Source organism: Geotrypetes seraphini, chromosome 4 (genome assembly GCF_902459505.1).
Source record: "Geotrypetes seraphini chromosome 4, aGeoSer1.1, whole genome shotgun sequence".
Lineage (NCBI taxonomy): Eukaryota > Metazoa > Chordata > Amphibia > Gymnophiona > Dermophiidae > Geotrypetes > Geotrypetes seraphini.
Window position 1 is genome coordinate 212,120,343 of NC_047087.1, and position 25,599 is coordinate 212,145,941.

Consider the following 25,599-nt stretch of genomic DNA (forward strand, 5'->3'; position numbering starts at 1 on the left):
AAGGCCTGAGCTCTCTCCACGCATGCTAACACCGTTTCTGTACAAACAGCATCCCATGAACCCTCACACTATACCCAGTCTACATCATACATAGTCTGGACAGAGAGCTCAGGACCCCTGAAGAAGGCATAGATTTGACGAAACATGGATTATGTTTGGTCCCTCCGACATCTTTGCCTGAGTGTTTCATCTTGCTGTCTTCAGATTTGACCTATGAACTGTATTATATGAGGGTTGTTCATAAAGTTTCTAAACTTTATATTTTTGTGGAAATGGTTGGGGGCGGGAGAAGTGGTAAGAGGACATGTAAGTAGGACGCTGAGAAAAATGTATCACAAAACAGGGTGATTTATGTAGGAAAGTGATGTAATTTGCTTTTGAGATATTTAATAAATAGTGTTTAAAAAATAATAACCTGGAAACCTTTTGAAGATCCTCATATTTTGTACAACCCCTCTAGGAATTTGGACTGTATCGCAAGTTGTATACCTCTTCCAGTTTTCGGAGAGAGGTAGTTGCTCAGGCCACTAAGTGAAGTAGTCTTCACTGTTTTTATCAATATACATTTTTAAATAAATTGTTCTTGATTCATTCAGAAATTACAGTTCCACTTCTTTTGTTTCGATTAGTCTTGAAGGGAGTCTCCGTCAAATTTGATAAGTATGCTAGTGTTGCCGGCACATGCTGTCTAGGAAAGATGGTACTAAAGTTTGAGAATAGGGGAAAAAAATCTTTTGCATCTTGTAATATGTTTTCAGATATTATAAGAAATAATATCTCAGTACCATTAAGAAAGAAAACATGTTGTTGAATCTCTTGATAGTCTGAAGTCTGTTCATCCAATTTGAGACTGTAAAGTAATAGGGAACAGAAGTGAACAGATAGGATCAGACCTCTTTTAGAACAAGTCTTTCTTTTTATAGTTGGCTGCTCAAAATTTGTAGTGGAAGGATAAATCTAAATTAAAACTGGTAGAGCCTGCACTATCTATACAAAGTCTGATTGACAAATTTATCTTTACTGGTGCTCCATGTGAGGATGCTACTGACAGTTCTCGGACTAACCTGTGGCAGAAATTCCTCTGTCGCCATCCGATTTCTGCAGAACACAATCATGTGACCAAACTCTTCCTGGAGTTGAAGTTTGTCCTAGAATAGATGTCATCAAGTAAACTGGCATGGAAAATGGGAGTGTAGCTTGCCCAGATGAGAATGAAAAGGCAGAGTCTCAAATCAGAGGAAGTAATAATTTAGTTGAGGACGCACCATGGCCCATGTTTTGACTGAATGCTTGCACCAGGGATCTAGTAGTAATTCAGATACAGCAAGAGATTAAGGGCTCCTTTTACTAAGGTGCGCTAGGGCTTTAACGCGCGGAATAGCTGCCGTTAGTTCTAGAAACGTAGCACGCGGTAATTTTCTGCGTGCGCTAAGAACGCTAGCGCACCTTAGTTAAAAGGGGCCCTAAGAGTCTAGGTGTTTTACTAGACTCTTTGTTACAATTCCTTGGCCATTTTAACTGGTAGTGAAGACCATGTTCTTAAAGATTCAATTGGTATCTAAATTATGGAACTTGCTTCCCCATCCAATTTGCGACAAGTTATGTAGTGTTTTGTTTTACCTCATTTAGATTACTCTAATTCTCTTTTGTATGGTCTTCCAATGAAAGCTATGCGGGCATTACAAATAGCTCAAAATACTGCAGTGACGGTAATTGGTGGTTTGCCCCGCTCTGCGCATTTTACTCCAATGTTAGCTGAGCTTCATTAGCTTCCGGTAAAATTAAGGAATCTATTTAAAATCTTAACTTTGGTGTATAAAATTCTGCATCACTCCTCACCAAAGGTGATGCACCCATTATTAAATCCATATTTAATAATAATAATAATAATAACTTTATTTTTCTATACCGCCATAGTCAGGCGACTTCTAGGCGGTTTACATTGCAAGAAGGCTGGACATTCAGCGAATAACAAAGGTCTTAATACAATACAGTACATTAAATCCACATACAATACAATACAGTGAGTCTAAATACAATACCATACAAAGAGTCTAAATGCAATACAATTGTCTAAATGGGAAACTTACATATTAATTGGGGATCTAAGGGTAATGAGTGTCTGAAAGATATAGAACATCCATGAGGAGTCTTAGTGGGGGAGGGGACCGTTTTAGTCAATGAATTTTGAGAATAGGGCGGTTTTGATTGATTTGCGGAATGCATTATAAATCATGTTTGGTTCGTTTATGTGGTTTTTCAGCCAGATTTGCTGTCTGTTCGCTTGGAACTTAAAGTTTCTGTCCATGAAGGATTTGTATCTGCAGCCTGTAATCTTTGGGTATGCAAAGATGTTTTTGTTTCTGGTCGTCCTTGTGGGCTTGTGTAGGATGAAGTGAGTTTGTAGGTATGAAGGTGCTAGTCCCCAGGCTTGTTTAAAACAGGTGCAAGCGAATTTGAATAGAATTCGCGCTTCTATTTGTCTTCTCATTCTCTCAGGTCACAATCTAAGAATCTGTTAGTTGTTGCATCTTTTCAATGTATAGCCAGGCCAAGTATTTGATCTCGTCCACAACTATGGAATTCCCTTTCAGAATTCCTATTTGTAACTTTTTGAAAGAGTTTGAAAGTTTATTTTTTTAGCAAGGCTTTTCATCATATTTAAGCAGAAGATTTGATAAGATTGTTTGAAGTGATGAAAACTGAAGAAATTTTATGTATAACTGTCGGTATGACATGATTTATGTTTGTTATGACATTCTTTATGTATGTTATTTTTGTAACCTACTTGGAACTTTGGACATGCGGGATATAAATGTTTAAAATATATAAATATACATAAAATAGAATTTAAAACATAACTACAATACACATGCAAATATAAAAATAAAAACTTTCATAAACATGAAAGGATTAATCACAGGTACTATATTGCTTTTAGCTTCGTTAACCCACTCCTCCAGTGTTCTCCCTAGCGTCTTTAAGCCGGGCGCTCCGCCCGCTAAATTAGGTGAGCGCCTCTGCCGCGGTCCTGTCCTGCAATTAGAGAATGACATGGGGAAAAAATTTGTCCCTGTCCCCGCCTCATCCCCACAACCACTGTCCCCGCCCCATTCCTGCGACTACTATCCCCGCAGCATCCATATAAGCCTCAGTACTGCAATATTTAGCTTATTCCTTCCTTATAAATCAAAGTTCTGGCTGCTGAACTAGAGAAAGATATGTTCAGCTGGCAGGGCTTTGTTTATAAATTTTTATCAACACAACTAATATACTACCCATCCCTCTTATTGTCAGAGCCAAGCAGGAGTCAGCCATTATGATACTTATAGCTCCTAGGTGGCCCAGACAGCCTTGGTTCTCTCTTCTACTTCAACTCAGTATCAAGGAGTCAATACCTCTGCCAATTTTTCCATCTGTTCTCAAGCAGAGATACGGTTCTCTTCTACTTCCCAACCTTCAGTCTTTACACCTGACAGCTTGGTATCTCTCGGGCTGAGTTCAACTGATCTTTACCTTTCTCAGCTTGTCAAACTCATATTAGAAGGTTCCAAAAAACTGGCCACTTAGCAGTGTTATCAGCAAAAATGGACTTGTTTTTCTGCTTGGTGTCTTCATCACCAGGATCCCAAATCCATCTCTGTTTCCTTAATTCTGGATTATCTCCTGTATTTGCTGGCTCTGTCCTCAAATCCACATCCATTAGACCCCCATCTCAGTGCTATCATGGCCTTTCATCAGCCAGTAGATGATAAATCTCTTACTGCTCATCCTCTTATCTTCAGATTCATGAAAGGACTTTTCAACGTCAAACCACTTCTCAAACCATTTCCAGTGGTTTGGGATCTCAATGTGGTTCTTGCTAAATTGATGAAGCCTCCATTTGAACCAATGTCTACAGTTCATCTCAAATTCCTTACTTGGAAAGTTGTCTTTCTCATTTCTCTCACTTCTGCCAGAAGAGTCAGTGAACTTCAAACGCTAGTTTCTGACCCACTATTTATCCTTAAAGACAAACTAACACAGCAAGAATTATCTCAATCCCCAATAGCAACCCACTCTACTCCATAATAACATGGAAATGTCCAAATAACTCCTTATGTATTCCTAAATGTCCAAATAACTCCTTATGTAATCCTCCTTGATCCTCAAGGTAATGACAGAATAGAAATCACTAATGTAATGTAATGTAATTTACAGTGTTCTACCATGACAAGGTTGTGCTTCACACTCATCCGAAATTCCTTCCTAAGGTCGTCATTGAATTTCATCTCAATTAATCGATTGTTCTTCCAGTATTTTTTCCTAAGCCTCGCTCTCATTTAGGAGAAATGGCCCTTCATACTCTGGACTATAAGCAGGCCTACTATCTCAACAAGACAAAGCCGCATAAAACATCTCAACTTTTTGTCTCCTTTGATCCTAACAAGTTGGGTCATCCTGTTTCTAAGAGAAAGATTTCCAATTGGTTGGCTGCATGCATCTTATTCTGTTATGCTTAGGCTGGGCTACAACTTGGGAATCGTGTCACAGCCTATAAAGTCAGAGCTATGGCAGCTTCAGTAGCTTTTCTCCACTGTATCCCTATTGATGAGATCTGTAAAGCTGCTGCTTGGTCCTCAGTTCATACTTTCATCTCTCATTATGGTCTGGAATCTTTTCCAGATGGGATGGGCACTTCGGCCAAGCAGTATTGCAAAATTTATTTTCCTAAAAGCCAACCTTTTCCCCCCCCCCCCCCCCCCCCCCATTCCATTCTGGTTAGCTTGGAGGTCACCCATATGTGAGAATATGCTGCCTGCTTGTCCTGGGATAAAGCACAGTTACTTAACCGTAACATGTGTTATCCAGGGGCAGCAGGCAGATATTCTCACAACCCTCCCATCTCCCCTGGTTGGCTTATTAGCTGACTTACTGAACTCTGAGGAGCTGCATGCCTGTGTCTGGTGGGAAGGCACTCGCATATGCAAATTTTCTAAAGTTCTTAAAGTGTCGGTGCACTTTTGCAGCTGTCCATACCGGGGTGCTGTGAACGATGTCACCTATAAGCGAGAATATTTGCCTGCTGTCCCTGGATAACACCTGTGTAACCTTAGAATACTCGATTCTGTTATTAGTCATTACTCTTGACTCGAAGTTAACTTTTGTCCCACATGTTTCAACTCTTTGCAAAAGTAGATTTTTTATACTAAGGCAAGTTCATGCAGTTTGATTTTTCTGTGATACAAATTCTTTCCATTCATTAGTTTTATCCTTTCTATTACCACAGATTGACCTCTACAATATATTATTCTCAGTGTGGAAAAACCAATCAAGAAGCTCCAGACATTATTACATTTGTGCACCAGATGATCACGTCTTTATTACAAAAAATAAATAATTATTACTGGCTCCCAGTAGCTTATCGGAGCCAATCCAAAGTTATCCTACCTGCTTTTAAGACCTTTAAACAGGGTTCTCCCGATTATCTTTCTTATCTGATTGTATCATACTCTCCTGCTTATGTTAAATAACCATCAGACACAACTAGAATCCACTCGAGATAATGGATTGCAGCTTCCTCTCTTTGGAACAGCCACTTAACATGCATGCTCAAGGATCGCGTCAAAATTTTAAGACCTTCCTAAAGACTTGGCTTTTTGAGCGTGAATTTTCTCTTTGATCTTGGGCTTGGACTATATCCGGGTACTCTTTACGACCTCATGAGCATGTTAGTTAGTTTTCTTTGTATGGCTGATTCTTTTTTCCTATCAACCAATGGAGCTCTTTTCTTTATTTGTTTTTTAGTCTGTAAACTTTAGCTCTGCATGCTGGTCATAGCGATATAGCAAATCATGAAAAAATAAATAAATAGGTGTGCATAAATCTATAAGAATAACAAGCAAAGCAACATCTTTTGAATTTTTTTTTTTTTTTCTTTTTTTTGCAAAAGGTGTTTTATAAACCTAATTATCATCCATATGTGAAAATTTTAATGTACATTTTTTTTTAACTGAAACACTACCTATCCAGGTACACATTGATAATTCTTTAATATATTCTATTTACTAAGCCTACATAGTTGTGTGAATGGCAGTCCATTTCAGTTCTTTGATGCATTCTAGTTACAATAAGAATAAGATGTGTTTGGCTGCTTAATGTCAATGGCTCTTTGTACTTAATGTGTGTATATGTTGATTTTTTAAACCAGGTTATTTGAAGGAAGAAATCCAAGGAAGGCAGAAAAACTGAAAACTCTTTTCTGCTACTTCAGAAGAGTCACAGAGAAAAGTAAGTCATCCTTAACTAATCAATGATGAGCCTGTTTTTGTACCATTAGAAGAAAACAGCAACAGTAAGGGGGGGGGGGGTAGGTTAGAACCTAGTAATAAAAACTACTAGATAAAAATTTATCATGCCACATTTTCCTAAATTCTTTTATGAGTTGTCTTAAATTCTATGTGGCATTCAGCCAACATATACGAGGATAAATCAAAAAGTAAAGGCAAAATACATTTAATGGCTTTAATAGTTCCCATCTACAGCAGATAAACAAGTAAATAATGGGCCCATTCACAGTGATTAAGACAGGCACTGTAGTAGAGCTGTAGAGAGATGAATAAAGGGGGCTAGGAAGGGATAAAGAAAATGGAAAGGGGTTGTTGGTTGGGGCTTCGGAGTTTTCCCAGGGTCATTTTTATCAGCGCTTTCAGTCCTTTCCGGGGGCTGGGAATCCCTCCGCCAGTTCTCCCGCTGCCCGTCATGACTCTTTGCTGGCACCCCCTTTGGTTCCAGTGGGTGCCTGGCTGCGCGAGTTTTTCCCCAAGTGGGCTGAGATCACATCCGTTCAGTGGACCCTGGAGATAGTGCGGGATGGTTATACTCTGGAGTTTGCCCGCTCTCTGCCAGATCATTTTCTAGCCTCTCCGTGTCAGGCGGCATGGAAGATGCAGGTCTTTTGCCAGACCCTTCAACGCTTGCTCGATCTCAAAGCAGTTGATCCAGTGCCCCCTAAGGAGTGTGGCTCCGGCAGGTACTCAATTTACTATGCGGTGCCCAAGAAGGAGGGGACCTTTCGGCCCATCTTAGATTTAAAAGGGGTCAACAGGGCTCTCAAAATTCCCTCTTTTTGCATGGAAACACTGTGGTCTGTCATTCTGGCGGTTCAGCCGGGGGAGTTCCTGACTTCTGTCGATCTGACGGAGACCTTCTTGCATGTTCCACTTTGGGTCTCCCATCAGCGCTTCCTTCGCTTTCAGTTCTATGCATTTCCTTTTGGCATGGCCACAGCTCCCCGGATGTTCACCAAGTTTATGGTGGTCGTCGCGGCGGCATTGAGAACAGAGGAAATTCTGATGCATCCTTACCTGGGTGACTGGTTGATTCGGGCAAAGTCGTTGCAGGAGAGCACCCAGGTTACGGCTTGGGTGGTGAAGTTTCTGTAGTCATTGGGCTGGGTGGTTAATCTTTCCAAGAGTCGGTTGGTCCCATCTCAGCGTCTGGAGTACCTTGGGGGTTCTGTTCGACACCTCATTGGGGAAGGTCTTCCTTTCAGAGGCTCAGGTAAGCAAATTGCAATCTCAGATTCACCTGCTTATGGCATCCTGGTGTCCTCGTGCGCAGGATTTCCTCCAAGTCTTGAGGTCGATGGCGGCTTCCCTAGACATAGTAAGGTAGGCGCGGGGCCACATGTGTCCTCTTCAGTTTGCTCTGCTTCGGAGGTGGTCGCCCCAGAGGCACAATTTGGATCTCCCTGTTCCTCTGAGAAACTTGGCACGCTGCAGTCTTCATTGGTGGTAATTTAAATTGTTATTTAAATCAATTTGATTTAAATGAAGTCTACCCTGCCAGTTAACTTACTAATATTCAGCACTTAACCAGCCAAAATAACTGTATAAATAGGAATGACTTTTATGCAGTGCTATCCTTATTTGGTGCCCCAAAGCTGGTTAAGTACCGCATAACACTCTTAGTTGGCCCTGCAAATCCAGAAATTTAATGCCAAAGCCCAGACATGGCCTACTTTTTAATTTCTGGGCATTACACCAATGGTGGTCAGGAAAATGCTGAATGCCATTGGTTATGTATCGAGTCTTTCAGGATTTTTTCCCTCTGCCTCCAATTGCTAATAAACAGATATAACCCTGGCCTTAACAGAATTCAAAGAAAGGAAATCAGCAAGTTAGAGTAAATTTCACTATGTCACTCAGTAGTTTTTAAGTGTAACCTAATCTGTATGTGTTGCTTTTTATAACTTTGTTTTCTAACCAGTAATACTGTCAGGTTTAGCTTTGTTGTGTTATTTCTGTTAGTTGAGGCTCATAACGATGGGATTCTACCTTCATCATTACAATATTGTTTTAAACTGTGATTTCATTACTTCCTCCAGAACCTACTGGCCTGGTGACATTCACAAGACAGAGCTTTCAAATGTTTCCTGAATGGGAGAGGTAAGATGTGCAATGTACATTAATTTAACAGCTTCAGTGATTGAACATATTAATTTGTTCTGTCACTCATTCTTGAGCTATATGGGAAGTTTATATACCAGTGACTAGAAGGATTTAATACATATATACGTCTGTCAGGTCTGTCTCTCTATAGTGCTGGAAGGTACCTGATTATTAAACTAGATTTATAGCTAACAGCTAAACCACAAAATTCAATTTACCTCAAAATCAGTGGATCATAGTAATAACGTGTGAAACGAAACCAACATAAGTTTGATTTTTTCCAGTGCAATAGGATGGTATGCTGAACCAAGGGTCTTACATCTGCTCCCGCGAGTCCATTACAGAAGATATTGATCACTATTTTCAGTACCTCCTCCTCCTCCCTGCTCTCTGCTGCCCCAAGTCAGTTATTTCTTCTGCAAGTGAGCCTACAAGAACAACTTTGATCTGTCAGTTTTTTGTTTTTCATATATTTATTGTGGGTTTTCGTGGGATTTGGGGTTCCTGCTTCCATTGACTGCCTAGCCTGTATGAGAGGAGCAGACTTCAATCTGCAGCTGACAGGTGGATCCTGCAGAGACCTGCTTAGCCAGCCTACTGGAACTGTGGAGATGGAACTGTGGAGCTCAGGGGTTTCCCCTGCTGTTTTCTCGCTCCTTGACGTGATCAAGAGTGCAGCATAAGCTATACGGGCACCAATTGCGTTTCCTCCCCCCCCCCCCCTTTGTAGCATTTGGATCCTAGCCACAGGGTTGCAGCTCAGTCCAGCTCTTTTCCAACTGGCAGCTGAAGAGTCAGAAGAGGCAGCTTTCCTGGTGGAAAAGATCCTCTCCTTATTCCAGCTACCTATGGAAAAGCTATGGCAGGCTACAACACATCTTCCTAGCATCTGGTCTGTGAGTAGGGCTGTCACAGCCCATAGGGCAATTCGGAGGGGGGGGGGGGGAGGTTCTGAATTTGTGGATTTTGAGGTTATATTTTGTTGTAGCTTTGTTCCTCCAATCCAGAAATCCTAAAATTTGTTTTTTGAGATCCTCCGGTAGAGATCCTACCCATGCAAAATCGGAGGCAGGCTGTAGGACTTCTGGCAGCTTGTGAGGCTATCACGACCGATCAATGGGGTCGGTCATCAGGGATGGCTACAAGTTGCAGTTTGCTCATCCTCTCTGCCTCATCCTTTCTGGTTTTTTGATTCAAATGCGGGCAGACCGGAGAGAGCAACCCAGGTTCAGGTGACTGTACAGAGTTTGCTTGACATTCAAGTGATTGAACAAGTTCCAAACACAGACTCGGGCTCCTGCAGATACTCCATATACTTTGTTGTGCCCAAGAAAGCCCCAAGGATTGGAGGCTCATCCTGGACCTCAAGTATGCCAATATGGCTCTCAAAGTGCCACATTTTCGTATGGAGACTCTCTGGTCGGTCATTGTCTCAGTGCAGCCAGGGGAGTTCCTAGCAGTGCTGGACTTGATGGAGGCATATCTCCACATCCCCATATTTCTTCGTGCCTAGGTGCATCACTTTGCATTTTTTTATATTGAATTTCATCTGCCACTTTTCCGCCCATTTCTCTAGCTGGTTCAAATCTCTCTGGAGTTCTTCACTATCCGTTTGTGATCCAACTGACCGACATAGTTTCGTGTCATCTGCGAACTTGATTATGTTACTCGTTGTTTCCTCTTCCAGGTCATTTATGAATATATTGAATAAGATTGGCCCAAGGACCGAGCCCTGGGGCACATCGCTTGTCACCTTTTCCCAGTCCGAGAACTTCCCATTAATGCTTACCCTCTGTAATCTGCTTTCCAGCCAATTCGCTATCCATCTTAGTATATCCCCCTCAATTCCATGGCTTTGTAGTTTCTTCAGAAGCCTAGCGTGTGGAACCTTGTCGAACGCCTTCTGGAACTCCAAGTATATTATATCCACCGGGTGTCCGCTATCAATATGTTTGTTCACCTTGTCTGGCTTCGCACTATTGATATGGACCCAACATTCAGAATCGTCTGGCCAATATTCCTTGTGAGGGAAATGACCTCTTTGATGAATCTATAGAGGCCAACACCAAGAAGTTGTCTGAGCATGAGAAATCTTTTGCGTCCATTGTCAGACCCAAGCCTAAGCCAGCTGCTACCAAACCTTCTCGACCTCTTCAATTTTATCAGAGGCGTTATCTTCCCAGAGCAGCTCCTTACACGCAAGCACCTTCTAAGAAACCACAACAATAGCAGCAGAAGCAACAGAAACCTCAGCTTTCTGCTGCACCCAAGGCTTCTCAGCCTTTTTGACTGTCTCAAACAGAGCAAAACCTCCATCGTTCTGCCTCTGTCCTCTCCTCTTCCCATATGAAGTCGTCTCCATCATTTTTATCATCGATGAGGAGACCATTACATCAGACCTCTGGGTGCTGTCCATGGAAGGATGCTCTCTTAATTTCACTCAGATTCCACCGGAGCTTCCTCCAATCCTTCCCAGACCACCCTTCTTCTTCAGGAAGCTCAAGCAATGTTTCATCTCCGTGCCATCGAGGAAGTTCCCATGGAACAGAAAAGCAGGGGTTTTACTCCTGTTACTTCCTAGTTCCAAAGAAGATGGGCGATCTGTGGCCTATATTGAATCTCAGGGCTCTCAACACATTTTTGGTCAAAGAAAAATTTCACATGTTGTCCCTGGCATCCCTATATCCCCTTCTAGATCAGAACGATTGGTTATGTTCTCTAGATCTCAAGAAGGCTTACACTCACATTCCCATTCATCCAGCCTCCCGTCAGTACCTCAGATTTCGGGTGGGGAATCTGCATTTCCAGTACAGAGTGCTACCTTTCGGCCTGGCATCATCTCCAAGATTGTACCTTGAACCGCAAGGTAATGGCGGAATAGAAATCACTAATGTAATGTAATGTTCACCAAGTGCCTAGTGGCAGCAGCTCTGAGGAACCATGGTCTTCAGGTGTTCCCATATCTGGACGACTGGCTCATCAAAGATTCAGCATCTCAGGGGGTTATTGTAGCAACCCAATGGACTACCCGGTTCCTACAAAGTTTGGGGTTCGAAATCAACTTTCTCAAATCACACCTTCAGCCCTCTCAGAACCTACAGTTCATCAGAGCTGTTCTGGACACTGTACAACTCAGAGCATTCCTTCCTCAGCAACGTCTGGATTCTCTCCTTCAGCTTTGCCACAAGGTGTCTTCCCTTTCTTCATTCTCAGTGAGACACATGATGGTACTACTCGGTCACATAGCTTCTCCAGTTCATGTGACTCCTTTTGCCAGACTTCACCTCAGAATTCCTCAGTGGACCCTGGCATTTCAGTGGACGCAGGCTTGTGAATTTCCCAACACATCACAGTGACTCCTCCTTTGAGACAGTCTCTCTACTGGTGGATGCTCTCTTCCAATCTCTCCAGAGGCTTGCTGTTCCAAATTCCCCCTCATCAAAAAGTCCTCATAACAGATTCCTCAATCTACGCTTGGGGGGCTCATCTAGATGGTTTCCGTACTCAAGGCCCTTGGTCCAACACGGAAAGTCAATGTCACATCAATCTGTTGGAACTCAGAGCGATCTTCAATGATCTAAAAGCTTTTCAATATCTTCACGACAAAGTAGTCTTCATTTGAACGGGCAATCAAGTCGCTATGTACTATGTCAAGCAGGGAGGCACAGGTTCTCTCCCTCTTTGCTGAGAAGCTCTGCAGCTTTGGACTTGGGCTGTCTCTCACAACATCTTCCTGAAAGCTGTCTATATTCAAGGGAAGAACAATTGTCTGGCAGACAAATTGAGTCGCCATCTACAACCTCACGAATGGACTCTCAATTCGTTGCCTCTTCATCACATCTTCTCTCTCTGTGGGGGACCCCTCAGATAGACCTCTTCGCGTCTCCCAACAACAACTAATTGCCTCAATTCTGCTCAAGGATATACTTTTTTCACTACATGGAGGCGGATGCTTTTCTTCTGGAATGGGCGAACAAGTTTCTGTATGCGTTCCCTCCATTCCCTCTGATTCTCAAGACTCTTGTCAAGCTCAAGAACGATCATGCCACCATGATTCTAATAGCTCCTCGGTGGCCCAGGCAACCCTGGTTCTCCCTTCTTCTTCAACTCAGCAGCAGGGATCCATAACTTCTACCAGATTTTCCATCTCTGCTTACACAGAGTCAAGGATCTCTACTTCATCCCAACCTGCAGTCTCTATACTTGACAGCTTGGTGCCTCTCAACATAACTCCTCTTCAGTTTTCTCAACCTGTTCGGGACATTTTAGATTCTTTCAGAAAACCTGCCACTAGACAATGCTACCACCAAAAATGTACTAGATTTTCTACGTGGTGCATCTCTCACAACAAGAAGCTTCAAGCTACCGCCTTGTCTTCCATCTTGGTTTATCTTCTGCACTTATCTACCTCTGGCCTCAAGTCTATATCCATTCAAGTCCATCTTAGTGCAATTGCTGCTTTCCATCAGCCTATCGAAGGGAAACCCCTTTCTGCTCATCCTGTGGTTTCCAGATTTATGAAAAGTCTTTTCAATGTCAAATCACCTCTCAAACCGCCTCCAGTGGTTTGGGATCTCTATTGGTTTTTACTTCCCAATGTGTTTGAGTTGTGCTCCAATCACAGCGCTTGTTCGTTTTCATCTATGCGCATTCGCTAGCGTTTTTAGATTTAAGCGCCATTTTGGAACGCTGTCGATGTGATTTAGATTGATCTACCACATCGGAGAAGTAAGTTGCTTTATGGCATTTATAATTTCAATGTGTTTTGATTTGATTGAACTTTAATTAGGTGTTTATACACTCTGTATATTTTGTTACAGCTCGTTTCTTGATAAAGCCAGGTTATTGAGTAAGAGTATTACTATTAAGCTTGACTATATCAAGCAGTAATTCCAGCTTGATGTCAGGGAGTGTTGGCTCCTTCTTCTTCTGTGCAGTAGAACACTGTGGCTGACTGCTGATTTGAGATAAGTGTTCACTTTTTTCCTGCACTTTATTTTGTATAAGATATGAATGAAGGTTTTGTCTAACAATTCAGCGAATATTTGTGATTGCTTAAGTTATTATATTCATCCAACTTGCATGCCAAGATGAATTTTAAATTAAAATGATACAAAAAATATTATAAATAAATATAAGACGATAAAGTTAACTAAAATTGGATAGGTTGGAGGTTTTTTGATCTATGATGGATGTTTACCACCTTCACATTCTGAGGTGAATTTCATATGATCCCCAGAAAGGTGTATCTGAGATCTTTTCCTCCAGTTAGGCTTTTTTCCCTGTAATATCAACCTGGTGCAGTATCCGTTTGTCATTGCTCCTCAACTTTTTATCTCCTTCGATCCAAACAAGTTGGGACATCCGGTTTCTAAGCGAACCATCTCCAACTGGATGGCTGCTTGTATCTCTTTCTGCTATGCTCAGGCTGGACTGCATCTACAAAGTCGAGTCACAGCCCATAAAGTCAGAGCCATGGCAGCTTCAGTAGCTTTCCTCAGATCCACTCCTATTGAGGAAATATGCAAAGCTGCCACCTAGTCTTTGGTTCATGCTTTCACCTCTCATTATTGTCTGGATGTTTTCTCCAGACAGGATGGCCATTTTGGCCAGGCAGTATTACAAAATTTATTCTCCTGAATTGCCAACACTCCTACCATCCTATTCTGGTTAGCTTGGAGGTCACCTACATGTGAGAATAGGCTGCCTACTTGTCCTGGGATAAAGCACAGTTGCATACTGTAACAGGTGTTAGCCAGGGACAGCAGGAAGCTATTCTCACAACCAACCCATCTCCCCTGGTTGGCTTCTCTGCTAGCTATCTGAACTGAGGAGACGCGCCCTGTGTTGGGCGGGAAGGCACTCATGCATGCACGATGCGGCAGACTTGAAACTTCTGAGTTTCTTCAAGCAAGTCTGCTTGCGAGGCTGTCCGCATCTGGGCTCTGTGGATGACATCACCCACATGTGAGAATAGCTGCTTGCTGTCCCTGGATAACACCTGTTAACGATAAGTAACTGTGCTTTTTGCGCCATCTCATTTATTTCACAGAAATCTGTCTCCCTTTACTTCCCTGCATAAAAGTTCGGTTTGGAAATTGCTTTGTTGTATACAGCAGTATTTTTCAACCTTTTTTGGGCAAAGGCACACTTGTTTCATGAAAAAAATCACGAGGCACACCACCATTAGAAAATGTTAAAAAATTTAACTCTCTGCCTATATTGACTATATATAAAGTAATTCTCTTGAATAGGAATCAAATAAACACAAAGAAAGTATTTTATAATTACTTTATTACGAAATAAAAATTATAAAATACTTTATTCAGTGCGAAACCTGGGCCTGTTTGGCTGAACACAAAGCTGATATTCTGGCTGGAATTGAAGAAAGACACACACGTAGCTCTTCGTCAACAGCTCTCAGTCTCTCTCTGTATTTGGTTTTTATAGCATACAAAAAATAGACAAATATACCCTCCATCCTTTTTATTAAACCACAATAGCAGTTTTTAGCGCAGGGAGCTGCGCTGAATGTCCAGCACTGCTCTTGACGCTCATAGGCTCCCTGCGCTAAAAACCACTATTGCGGTTTAGTAAAAGGTGACCATATTGTAAAATATAGACAGCAGATATAAATTCAGAACTGTGCATAGTAAGTGAAGGGAAGTTTTCATCTCTGGGAATTTACCCAGTTAACTATTAAGTTATTTGGGCAAATTACTTTGAAAACTGTGGTAATACTGCCTCCACTTTGCTAAATTTAAAATAAAATCATTTTTCCTACCTTGTCTGGTGATTTCTGGTTGCACTTTCTTCTTCTGACTGTGCATCCAATCTTTCTTCCCTTCTATCAGCCTGTATGCTTTCTCTCCTCCACACCTCATTCCCTCCCCCAACTTTTTGTTCCTCTCTCCCTGACCTTTCTTTCTTTTTTTCTGTTTCTCTTCTTTCCTTCTGTTTCCCTGCCTGCCCCCTTTCTTTCTTTCTCCCTGCCGTTCCCCAAGCCACTGCCACTGCCGCTGCCATCGGGGAACAGGACCCACCAATGGATAACAGGCCCCAAAGCCGACGCCGACGCATGCTCTCCGTGACGTCAATTCTGCAATCGGAGAGGAAGTTCCGCCCAGCCAGGCAGCGATTGGCTGGCCCGAACTTCCTCTCCGACTGCAGAATTGACGTCGGGGAGAAGAAGACTTATCGGCTCGATAGATTAGATCGCCAAGACAAAGTGAGTCCTGGGTGATCGACTCACTTTGCCTTGGCGAGCTACTGGCGCCCCTGCCTCGGGCCCCCTGTCAGCTCCGGGCCCGGCGGCCCTGCGGCACACCAGGCAACATCTCGCGGCACACTAGTGTGCCGCGGAACAGCGGTTGAAAAACACTGGTATACAGGCTTTCAAGTGCATGTGTAGCTTCTCAGTTAGGCTTCTTGCTGTAATGTATTGTGGCAAAAAAAAATATCCTGTAAAAAAAAAAATCATGACACAGGATACAGTGATGCTGGTACTTCACAAATTTGTCATGGTTGTCTTTTATCTGTAGTGCAGTTAGTACTTGATAAATGATTGCCGAGACCTGAAGGGCATTCAAAAGAAGGCGTTTTAGAAAGCAATCCGTTTAAGTAGTCACTTGGGGTAAAGAGCTGGCGTTCCACTCCCTGTGCAGTCACAGCTTCAGTAATTTCATTTTGCAGAGAGAGATCAGTTTATGGCAGTTATGATGGTACTGTGAATTTCAAGGAAATGAACTCAAGTTAGTGGGATGGCTAGAGACATGTAGATGATAGGGAAGGACATAGCTTTTGAGAAGACGTGAAAGAAGTACAGTGGAACCTTGGTTTGCAAGTATGATTTGTTTCAGAAGCATGCTTGTAATCCAAAGCACTCGTATATCAAAGCGAATTTCCCCATAGGAAATAATGGAAACTTGAACGATTCATTCCACATTCCCAAAACTTTAATAGAAAATACAGTACTGTACGTACTTATATTGCAAGATCTCATTCGTTTCGTACAGTCACTACACTGTGGGTGAATTGGGTGTGATGCTTTTATTATGTTCAGCCTCACTCAGAGTGAGATGTGCGTATGTTGTGCACTTGAACTGTGGGTGCATGTATTATGTTTAGCCGCGATCAGTGATGCAATACGCATATATTGTACATATTTGACGAGACGCACGTATATGTGCTCGTACTGCAAGACAACGCATGTTTATCGAGTTAAAATGTAAGAAAATGTTTTGCTCATCTTGCAAAACACTCATAAACCACGTTACTCGCTATCCAAGGTTTGACTGTATTAGAGATTAGTAGAGAATGACACGGTGGCTGTTACTCATGGCTAGCTGTGGGTAACCCGCCAAAATGGTGGGGAGAGGAAGTGCTCACTGTGGGCACGGGGACAAGGCCATATACCACCCTGTGGAGTGGTGAATGGCCTTGTCCCCGCAGTTAAGGGAGGGAACGCACACAGTCACCGATTACGCACGGCCCCCTCCCTCTTTTCTACTTACCAAAACTAATTTCTGGAAGGCTCCCTCCTCACTGCCACAGTGCACAAAACCGCGGGCAGCAGCTACTAAGCGCGTCCTGTGCCGAAACCGGAAGTCTTCTCTCTGACATCGCAGTGTCAGAAGGAAGGCTTCCGGATGAGGCGCGGGACACGCGAGGAGCCGCCACTGCCACATGTAGCTTTGTGCACACTGCAGCAGTGAGGAAGAGGGAGCCAGCCAGAAGATAACACCGGGGGTGGCAAAGAAAACACTCATCGCACCGCGGATAGCATAAAACGGCCAGGTGGGAGCAGGCGAGAAGGTAAGACACCCACCAGAGGGAGGCACCTAATTGAGGCACAGCATGGAGAGAGACAACAAAGGTAGGGGGAATTATTTTATTTTTAATTTAGTGATTGAATTGTATCAATTTTGAGAATTTACATCTGCTGTCTATACTGTATTTTCCACTGATTAGGAAGAAATGCATTTGTTTCTTTTTCTCTGGGGTTGTACAGCATACAGAGTCTTGAATCTTAGAGTTTATATATATTAGTACTTTTAGTTTTTGGTTCTGTATTTGCATAGGGATTATCTGTGTTCTGGTAGGAATGAATGTTGATAAGCATACAGTGTGCTTTGTGTAGTTTAATTTTGTGGTTAACCATTATGTGTTGTAAATAAGATTATATTGTGTGTATATATGAAAAATGAATGGAAAAAATAGTGTTATAATTAGTACTATTATGAGGGCGGAGATGGGCAGGGTCTGGCCTGCGACTTAGCCTGTGTTTTGGATTTCAGCCGCTTAATGTGATTGAGTTTGACACCCCTGATGTATACTTTGGTTTTTACCTATAGATCACATAAGAAGTTGACAAGGATACATGTGACATTTGAAGGCACAATTGAAGACAATGGACATGGCATGCTGCAGGTAAATGCCTTCTTGTAGGACATATTTGTGACTGTCTTTGGGGAAAAAGTAATTAAAGTAGCAGATTCAAAATGTTCAGAATGGTCAGTTTTTTATGTCATGAGTCCATAAGCAGTCAGAAAAACCTATGTTGTGAACGTCTGTAACTCTTTCACTTAAAAGGATGGGATTTGGGCTGTTGTATGACAAATTGTTTGCTCTAATAGAATTCATTAAATTTTATTTTTTTGACTGGTGACTTTAGTCACTCTTTCCCCAGAGATGACCACATAAGTTAAAGGTAAGGAAATAGATAATGTAAACTGTTTCAAAACATTCTTTAAGACCAAATACCAGTTTAATTGAAAAGAATTGAAATTTGATCAAATAAATCAGTCCTTCATGTCATCACCCATGTTTTTCAGAGAGAATTTCAAAATAATGTCTATATATGTAGACATATGACATATTAGCCGTTTTCTTCATCTCATGGGGATTTTTGCACTACATTATAGGATAAATAATGAAAAGTGTATTCTAGCACAACTGGAATATCAGTCTTGACCAATGGGTATTTACTTTCATTTACTGCATAGTTGTAAAGAGCCTATTTTACATATTCTTTAGCCCCTCCTCTTCTAACTCTGGGCTGTGCTAGATTTCCTTAGTCTTACTCTCTACAGTGAAGTTGGAGGAGCTTCTCTGCTTTGCTTGCATTTATTTTCTTTATTTGGGGGGATTTTCTTCCGTAAGCGAGGCTTTTGATGATGCAAGAAACTCACAGTTCCCCAGAGACATCACTGGCTGCAAGAAGATACAGACTCTCAGGGCAGAGTTTGGTAGCCCATAGGCACATGCTTTGCTTGACTCCTGTGTGGCCAGCCTGCATTAACAGTTTGTCGGCCCTGGGTACCAGCAGGATCTCCGAGAACGCTACCCTCGGCGTTCTGGTCTTCAGCTTCCTTCCTAGCATCCGGAACTGGTCCTTCAGTCCTTCCCTGCTGTAGTTCCTGTTGCTCACGTTGTTTGTCCCCACATGGATCACCACCGCTGTATCTTCTTCTTCCACACTGTTGATGATCCTGTCTATGCGGCTCACTCTATCTTCTACCTTGGCTCTCAGTAGGTAGGTCACCAGCCGATCCTGTCTTCCACTGGCTATGTGGCTGTCAACTTGTCTGATGATGGAGTCCCCCACGACGATTGCTGTCCTCTATCTTCTCTTGCCTCTCTAGCCGCAGGTCCGTGTCCCTGGTGTATGACCATCTCTCCAACTGTAGGTCTGTGCACTTCCATCTTCCTTCATCCTGGCGTTGGCTTACACCGGACTTGTCTTCCTTGTGGTTGTCCTCCATGTGGTCCTCACTCACTGTAGGTGTATCTTGGTCCTCGCTCATTGTAGGTGTATCTTGGCAACTCCACTGTTGTTGTTGATTTTCCACGGCCTCCCTGTATGCCTGTTTGATGAACTTCTCTAACTCCCTGACTTCTTCCTCAACGGTTTCTTCTTTCATGAAGTTTTATGCCTCTCTGTCCTCCTCTTCCACTGCTCGAAGTGCTTCTAGTTCCAGTATTTTGCCCTCCAGGACTTCCTTCTTCAGGCCCTCCAGTATCGTGCATACATAAGACCGCCTCCCAGAGGGGAGGTAGTCATACATATGGCAAATGGTGCAGAAAACTGGGTAGCTCAACATTCTGCTTCTGTCTGCTGCATCCATTACTGTCCACTTGCTGGTCTGTCTTCTGAAGTGGCTTCTCCTTGTGTAGGAATCTGCGTAGCATCCTCAGTGTTACTGTGAAGTCCTTTTCTTGATTTTAAACCTGCTACCCTTGTTGCTTGTATGTGTCCTCTGTGTCTGCTGTGATTGTCCTCTGCTACTACTGTGTTTGTTTATCTACTGCTTGTCTGTCCTGTTCCTTCCTTAGTGTTTCTTCTTTGCTCGTCCCTTCTTAAGGCCCTTCGCAAAGATGCTCTCGCTAAGATGAGTGCCTTTAATGCTCGCCTTCGCACACCAAATGGCTGAGCGCTGTTGGCCCCTCCCCTTTTAAGGAGGAGCTCCGGTGAATGACATCGGGGGGTGGGCAGCGCTACCTCTCACCGATGCCCCTTACTGTCTCCTGCCTTCTCTTGCTCCTTCTTCCCCTCTCCTGTTCTCTTCTCTTTTTCTCCTTTCCTGCCTCCTGCTTGCCTGCCCAAGCCTGTCTAACTGAACTCCGTTGGCCCCTCCCCTTTTAAGGAGGCAATCCGGTGGAAGATGGGGATGGGCGGAGCTACCTCTTGCCGATGCCCCTTGCTCTCTCCTGCCTTCTCTTGCTCCTTTTTCCCCTCTCATGTTCTCTTCTCTGCTTTTCTCTCCTTCTCCTTTCCTGCCTCCTGCATGTCTGCCCAGATAATCAATATAATTTATCATGTCCAAAAGAGATTTAGACAACTGGAGACTGATCTTGTGTCTGAAGTCAGTCAATGCAGCCCTCAAGATTCCCCCGTTTCTGCATGTAAACAGTCTGGTCAATCATTGCATTGGTGGTTCCGGGGGGAATTCCTTGCCTCCCTAGATCTAACAGAGGCTTATCTGCATATTTCCATCTTCCTGGTTCACAGAAAAGTTCTTGAGGTTCCATGTACTAGAACGTCATCTCTAGTTCTCTGCTCTTCTTTTTGGACTAGCTACAGCACCACACATCTTCACCAGGAATAATGGTTGTGGTAGCAGTGCTCTTCTACAAGGCAGGAATACAGATACACCCTTATCTGAATGATTGGCTAATAAGGGCTCTGTCCAAGGCAGAGGGAAAAGCAGCAATAGCCCAAGTAATCCTTTGTTGATTAAGGATAAAAACATTATCCATCAGAAGATATACCGTATATATTCAAAAATAAACCAAGTTCTTTAGCACTCTCCAGACCAGTAGAGGTTAATCTTTACGAATGGGTATATATCCAATCATGACCAGCAGGTGGAGACTGAAAACAAAACTTTGGGACAGTATATACTATCCTCCCTTCTCTATTTCCCTCAGTCTTCTTTCAGTCTCCAGCAGGTGTTGATGTGATCTGTACCCATCTCCCTTGGTAGGGCTGTTGGAATTTGTTTAGGGGGTTTATTGTCCCTGTTTTTGGCCGGACGGAGCTTGGGCGGACCCTGTTTGGGGGTTCGTCCGACCTCGGGGGTGTCAAACCCGGCAGGTCTCGAGCGGGGTCCCTCCCCCCACTTCCTCCACCTCCCCACATTTTTTTAGAGGAGCCTCAGCAGTAAGCCTTGCCCCCTAAATCAAGCAAGGCATATTGCTTCGAGAGCCTGTGGAGTCTGTTCTGTAAAAAAAAAAAAAAAAAATCCTGAGGTAGTGCTGGTCTGGAGGGTTGTTTCCCTTTAAGAAAACTGTATTTTACTGTATTTTTTCATCTAACCGGCACTTTTTTCTAGCTAGGTCGCGTATGGAGCAATTGTGCCCTTCTCCGGGGGAGTGGGACACAATTAGGTCCAGCCGCGAGGCACTCGCGGCCGGCCTGAACTCGGCGGTTTGGGTCGGTGAGGTGGTGGAGCTCCATCGGCAGCGGCTGCAGGCGCCCAGAGCTCCCCGCCGATGGTGCCTCGCGAGTCGGCAGGGAGCAGTGGAGAAGCCCGGTCTTCTCCATCCGCCCACGGAGGGATTCCCCGAGCCGCCGACGGTCGGGTTTTTGAGGATTCCCTCTCAGCTGGTTTTTTGACAGCTGATGCCAGCTTGCCTGCTTTAGCGGCTGAGACTGTTCAGGTCTCTCAGCCGCTACAGGTTATGGAGGGAGCTTTTTTGGCGGGAAAGTCGCCATCTTCTCTGTCTGGCCCCTCCATTTTGTCTTCCACCTCAGGTGACCTTCCCCCTGTTTTGTCTATGCAGGGGCAGGTTTCTGCTGGGTCCCCTGCTGTGGCAGGGAGTCCCTTGGGACCCTCGGGGGGGGTTTTCTCCTGATTTTTTTTTTCCTTATGCAGAGCCTATTTTCAGGCGGCTGGGGGTCCCGGTTGCGCCCAGGGGGTTTCGGGGGGTGGGGTTTCCTCCGCGCTCCCTGCGGCTTTGCCTCTCTCGTCTGGTGTGGCGTCCCCTCCGCCGCCTCCCTTGTCCAAGCGTCCGCGGGTTTCGTGGGACGAGGATTTGTGGTCGGAGGAACGTGTCGGTCTGGAGGAGGACCTGGACCCTTCTGAGGAATTCCAGGACCCTCTGGAGAGGACGGAAGCTGGCGGCGGGTTGTCGGGTTTCCCGTTCTCCGGTGAAGAGGCGTCCGTGGTGCGCCTTTTTCAGAGAGATGAGCTGCCTGCCCTTATTCAACAGGTTTCTTCGGTTTTGCGTTTTGAGAACGCGCCGCCGGAGACTCCGCGTGTGGGGGACCCTCTGTTACGGGGGATCTGTTCCGTTTCCCGCTCTTTTCCTATGCATCAGGATATTCGGGATATTATTTTAGAGCAGTGGAAAACGCCGGAGACGCCGTTTCGGCTGGCGCACAGCATGGCTCGCCTGTATCCCATTCCAGAAGGGGATCGGGCTACGTTAGCTTCGCCAGTCGTTGATGCGGTGGTCTCGGCAATTTCCAAGCGGCATACCGTGCCTGTTGAGGGCGGTTCTGCCTTGCGGGCTCCGAGGAGCGCAAGTTGGAGAACTTGCTTAAGCAAAATTTTCAGGTTTCGGCCTTTGGGGTCCAGGCGGCTATTTGTGGGGGACTGGTCGCTCGCGCCGTGTTTCGGTGGGCGGAGCGTGTCTTGGATCGGGAGTCTGATGACTGGTCTCTGGTGGATCAGGAGGTAGCGAAGATTGAGATGGCTGCCTCATTCCTCTCAGATGCTCTATATGACTTGGTGCGGATCTCGGCTAAGTCTATGGCTTTTGGCGTGACCGCAAGGCGTGTTTTGTGGCTGCGCGCTTGGGCGGCGGATGCTGCGTCCAAAGCTAAGCTTACTAAATTTCCCTTTCGGGGGTCGTTTTTCTTTGGGGAGGAATTGGATAAGTTGATTCAGACTCTGTCGGACTCGAAAGTGCCCCGTCTTCCGGAGGACCGTGCCCGCCTTGCGTCTCGGGGTGGTGCGGCCCGGGGGCGTTTGCGGGAATTTCGCAAGTATTGCCCTGGGCTTGGGGCTGCTTCTTTCCAGTCTCCGGGGTTTTCCCGGGGTCGGTTCTTCCAGCGCATGCAGCCCTTTTGGGGGGCCCTTCGGGGGGCAGGGAATCCCTCCGCCGGTTCCCCCGCTTCCCGTCCTGCACAATGACGCCTTGCCGGCGCCCCCTTTGGTTCCGGTGGGGGCCCGGCTGCGCGACTTTTTCCCCAAATGGGCCGAGATCACGTCCGATCAGTGGGTCCTGGAGGTGATGCGGGACGGTTATGCCCTGGAGTTCGCCCGCTCTCTGCCGGACTTTTTCCTCGCTTCTCCATGTCAGACTCCTGGGAAGACGCAGGCTTTTCGCCAGACCCTTCAGCGCTTGCTAGATCTCAGGGCAGTTGTGCCAGTGCCCCCTCCGGAGTGGGGCACGGGCAGGTACTCCATTTACTTTGTGGTGCCCAAGAAGGAGGGGACCTTTCGGCCCATCCTCGATTTGAAAGGGGTCAACAGGGCTCTCAAGATTCCCTCTTTTCGTATGGAAACTCTGCGGTCGGTCATTCTGGCGGTTCAGCCGGGGGAGTTTCTCACTTCTCTCGTTCTGACGGAGGCCTACTTGCATGTTCCAATTCGGGCCTCTCATCAGCGTTTCCTGCGCTTTGCGATCTTGGGTCGGCACTATCAGTTCTGTGCGCTTCCCTTTGGGCTGGCCACGGCTCCCCGGACGTTCACCAAGGTGATGGTGGTCGTCGCGGCAGCCTTGCGGTCGGAGGGCATCCTGGTACACCCCTACCTGGACGACTGGTTAATTCGGGCAAAGTCGTTGCAGCAAAGCTCCCGGGTTACGGCTCGGGTGGTGGAGTTTCTCCGGTCGCTGGGCTGGGTGGTCAACCTTTCCAAGAGCCGGTTGGTCCCGGCTCAGCGTCTGGAGTACCTTGGGGTGCTGTTCGACACCTCCTTGGGGAGGGTCTTCCTCCCAGAGGCCCGGGTGAGCAAATTGCAATCTCAGATTCGCCTGCTTTTGGCGTCCCGGTGTCCTCGGGCGCGAGATTTCCTCTAGGTCTTGGGGTCGATGGCAGCGTCCCTGGACGTGGTGAGGTGGGCGCGGGCCCACATGCGTCCTCTTCAGTATGCTCTGCTCCGGAGGTGGTCTCCCCAGAGGCACGGGATGGATGTTCCGGTTCCCCTGCGAGGCTTGGCGCGCTGCAGTCTGCGTTGGTGGCTCCGGACCCCTCACCTAGTTCAGGGGGTGGGTCTGGATTTTCCGCAGTGGACGGTGCTCCTTACGGATGCGAGTCTCCTGGGTTGGGGGGCTCAGTGTTTGGGTCACTCAGCTCAGGGTACCTGGTCCGCGGAGGAGGCCTCCTGGTCGATCAACGTGTTGGAGACCAGAGCGGTCCGGCTGGCGCTGTTGGCTTTCCACTCCCTTTTGTTGGGCAAGTCGGTCAGAGTCCTGTCGGACAATGCCACGGCGGTGGCTTATGTCAATCGTCAGGGGGGCACCAAGAGCACTCAGGTGGCGCAGGAGGCGGCTCAGCTCATGGTTTGGGCGGAGTCACATCTTCTGGACCTCTCGGCCTCTTACATTGCCGGGGTAGAAAATGTTCAGGCGGACTTCCTCAGTCGTCACTTCTTGGATCCAGGAGAGTGGTGTCTCGGCGCCGTGGCGTTTCAGTTGATAGTGCAGGCTTGGGGGCAGCCGCTGATGGATCTGATGGCCACAAGTGGCAACGCCAAAGTGCCCCGCTTCTTCAGTCGTCGCAGGGACGGTCTGGCCGAGGGTCTGGATGCTCTGGTCCAACTGTGACCAACGGAGGGGCTGTTGTATGTGTTCCCTCCTTGGCCATTAGTGGGCAGAGTACTGCTTCGCATTGTTCGCCATCCGGGGCTGGTGGTTTTGGTGGCTCCGGATTGGCCTCGTCGTCCGTGGTATGCTGATCTGGTGAGGCATCTGGTGGCGGATCCTCTTCCTCTGCCTCTCGTGTGCGATCTTCTGACGCAGGGTCCCATTCCCATGTTCGACCCGTCTCCCTTTTGTCTTACGGCTTGGCTCTTGAAAGGGGCCGCCTTAGTAAGAAGGGATATTCAGATAAGGTGATCTCTACACTTTTGGGGTCCCGGAGGCTTTCTACCTCTCGGGCTTATGTGCGGGTTTGGCGTCTTTTTGAGGAATGGTGCCGGGCACGGGGAGTGGTCTCTTTTCGCGCTTCCCTGCCTAACATTCTAGAGTTCTTGCAGGATGGCCTGGATAGAGGCCTGGCTTGGTCTTCTCTCCGGGTTCAACTGGCGGCACTGTCGGCTTTTCGGGGGCTGGTGACAGGTCAGCGTTTGTCGGCCATTCCTGATGTAATTCGCTTTCTTCGGGCGGCAAAGTTGCTCAGGCCTCCCATTCGGCCCTCGATTCCCTCTTGGGATCTCAATCTGGTTCTCTCGGTTTTGGTGCGCCCGCCGTTCGAGCCGTTGGATGGCTGTTCTTTGAAGGACCTTACGCTGAAGTTGGTCTTTTTGGTGGCCATTACTTCCGCTAGGCGGGTTTCTGAGCTACAGGCTTTCTCTTGTAGGGCTCCCTTCTTGGAATTTTCGAGGGAGCGGGTTGTTTTGCGGCCTGTTCCTTCTTTTCTGCCGAAAGTAGTGTCTCCTTTTCATGTCAATCAATCGGTGGTCCTCCCAGTCTTGGGTAGTCGGGAGGGCTCTTCTGA

The 25,599-nt window shown here is 45.7% G+C and overlaps 1 protein-coding gene across 7 annotated transcripts in view; it reads left to right on the top strand.

The window, feature by feature from the left end:
- The window catches only part of PARG (poly(ADP-ribose) glycohydrolase), a 268,960-nt gene that overhangs the window by 136,860 nt on the left and 106,501 nt on the right, over nucleotides 1–25,599 (top strand). For all 7 annotated transcript variants that reach the window (XM_033942315.1, XM_033942317.1, XM_033942312.1 and 4 more), the window contains 3 exons: nucleotides 6,191–6,270; nucleotides 8,369–8,429; nucleotides 17,786–17,861. In XM_033942315.1, the coding sequence (XP_033798206.1) occupies nucleotides 6,191–6,270; nucleotides 8,369–8,429; nucleotides 17,786–17,861 (217 nt within the window). The remainder of the gene's footprint in view (nucleotides 1–6,190; nucleotides 6,271–8,368; nucleotides 8,430–17,785; nucleotides 17,862–25,599) is intronic.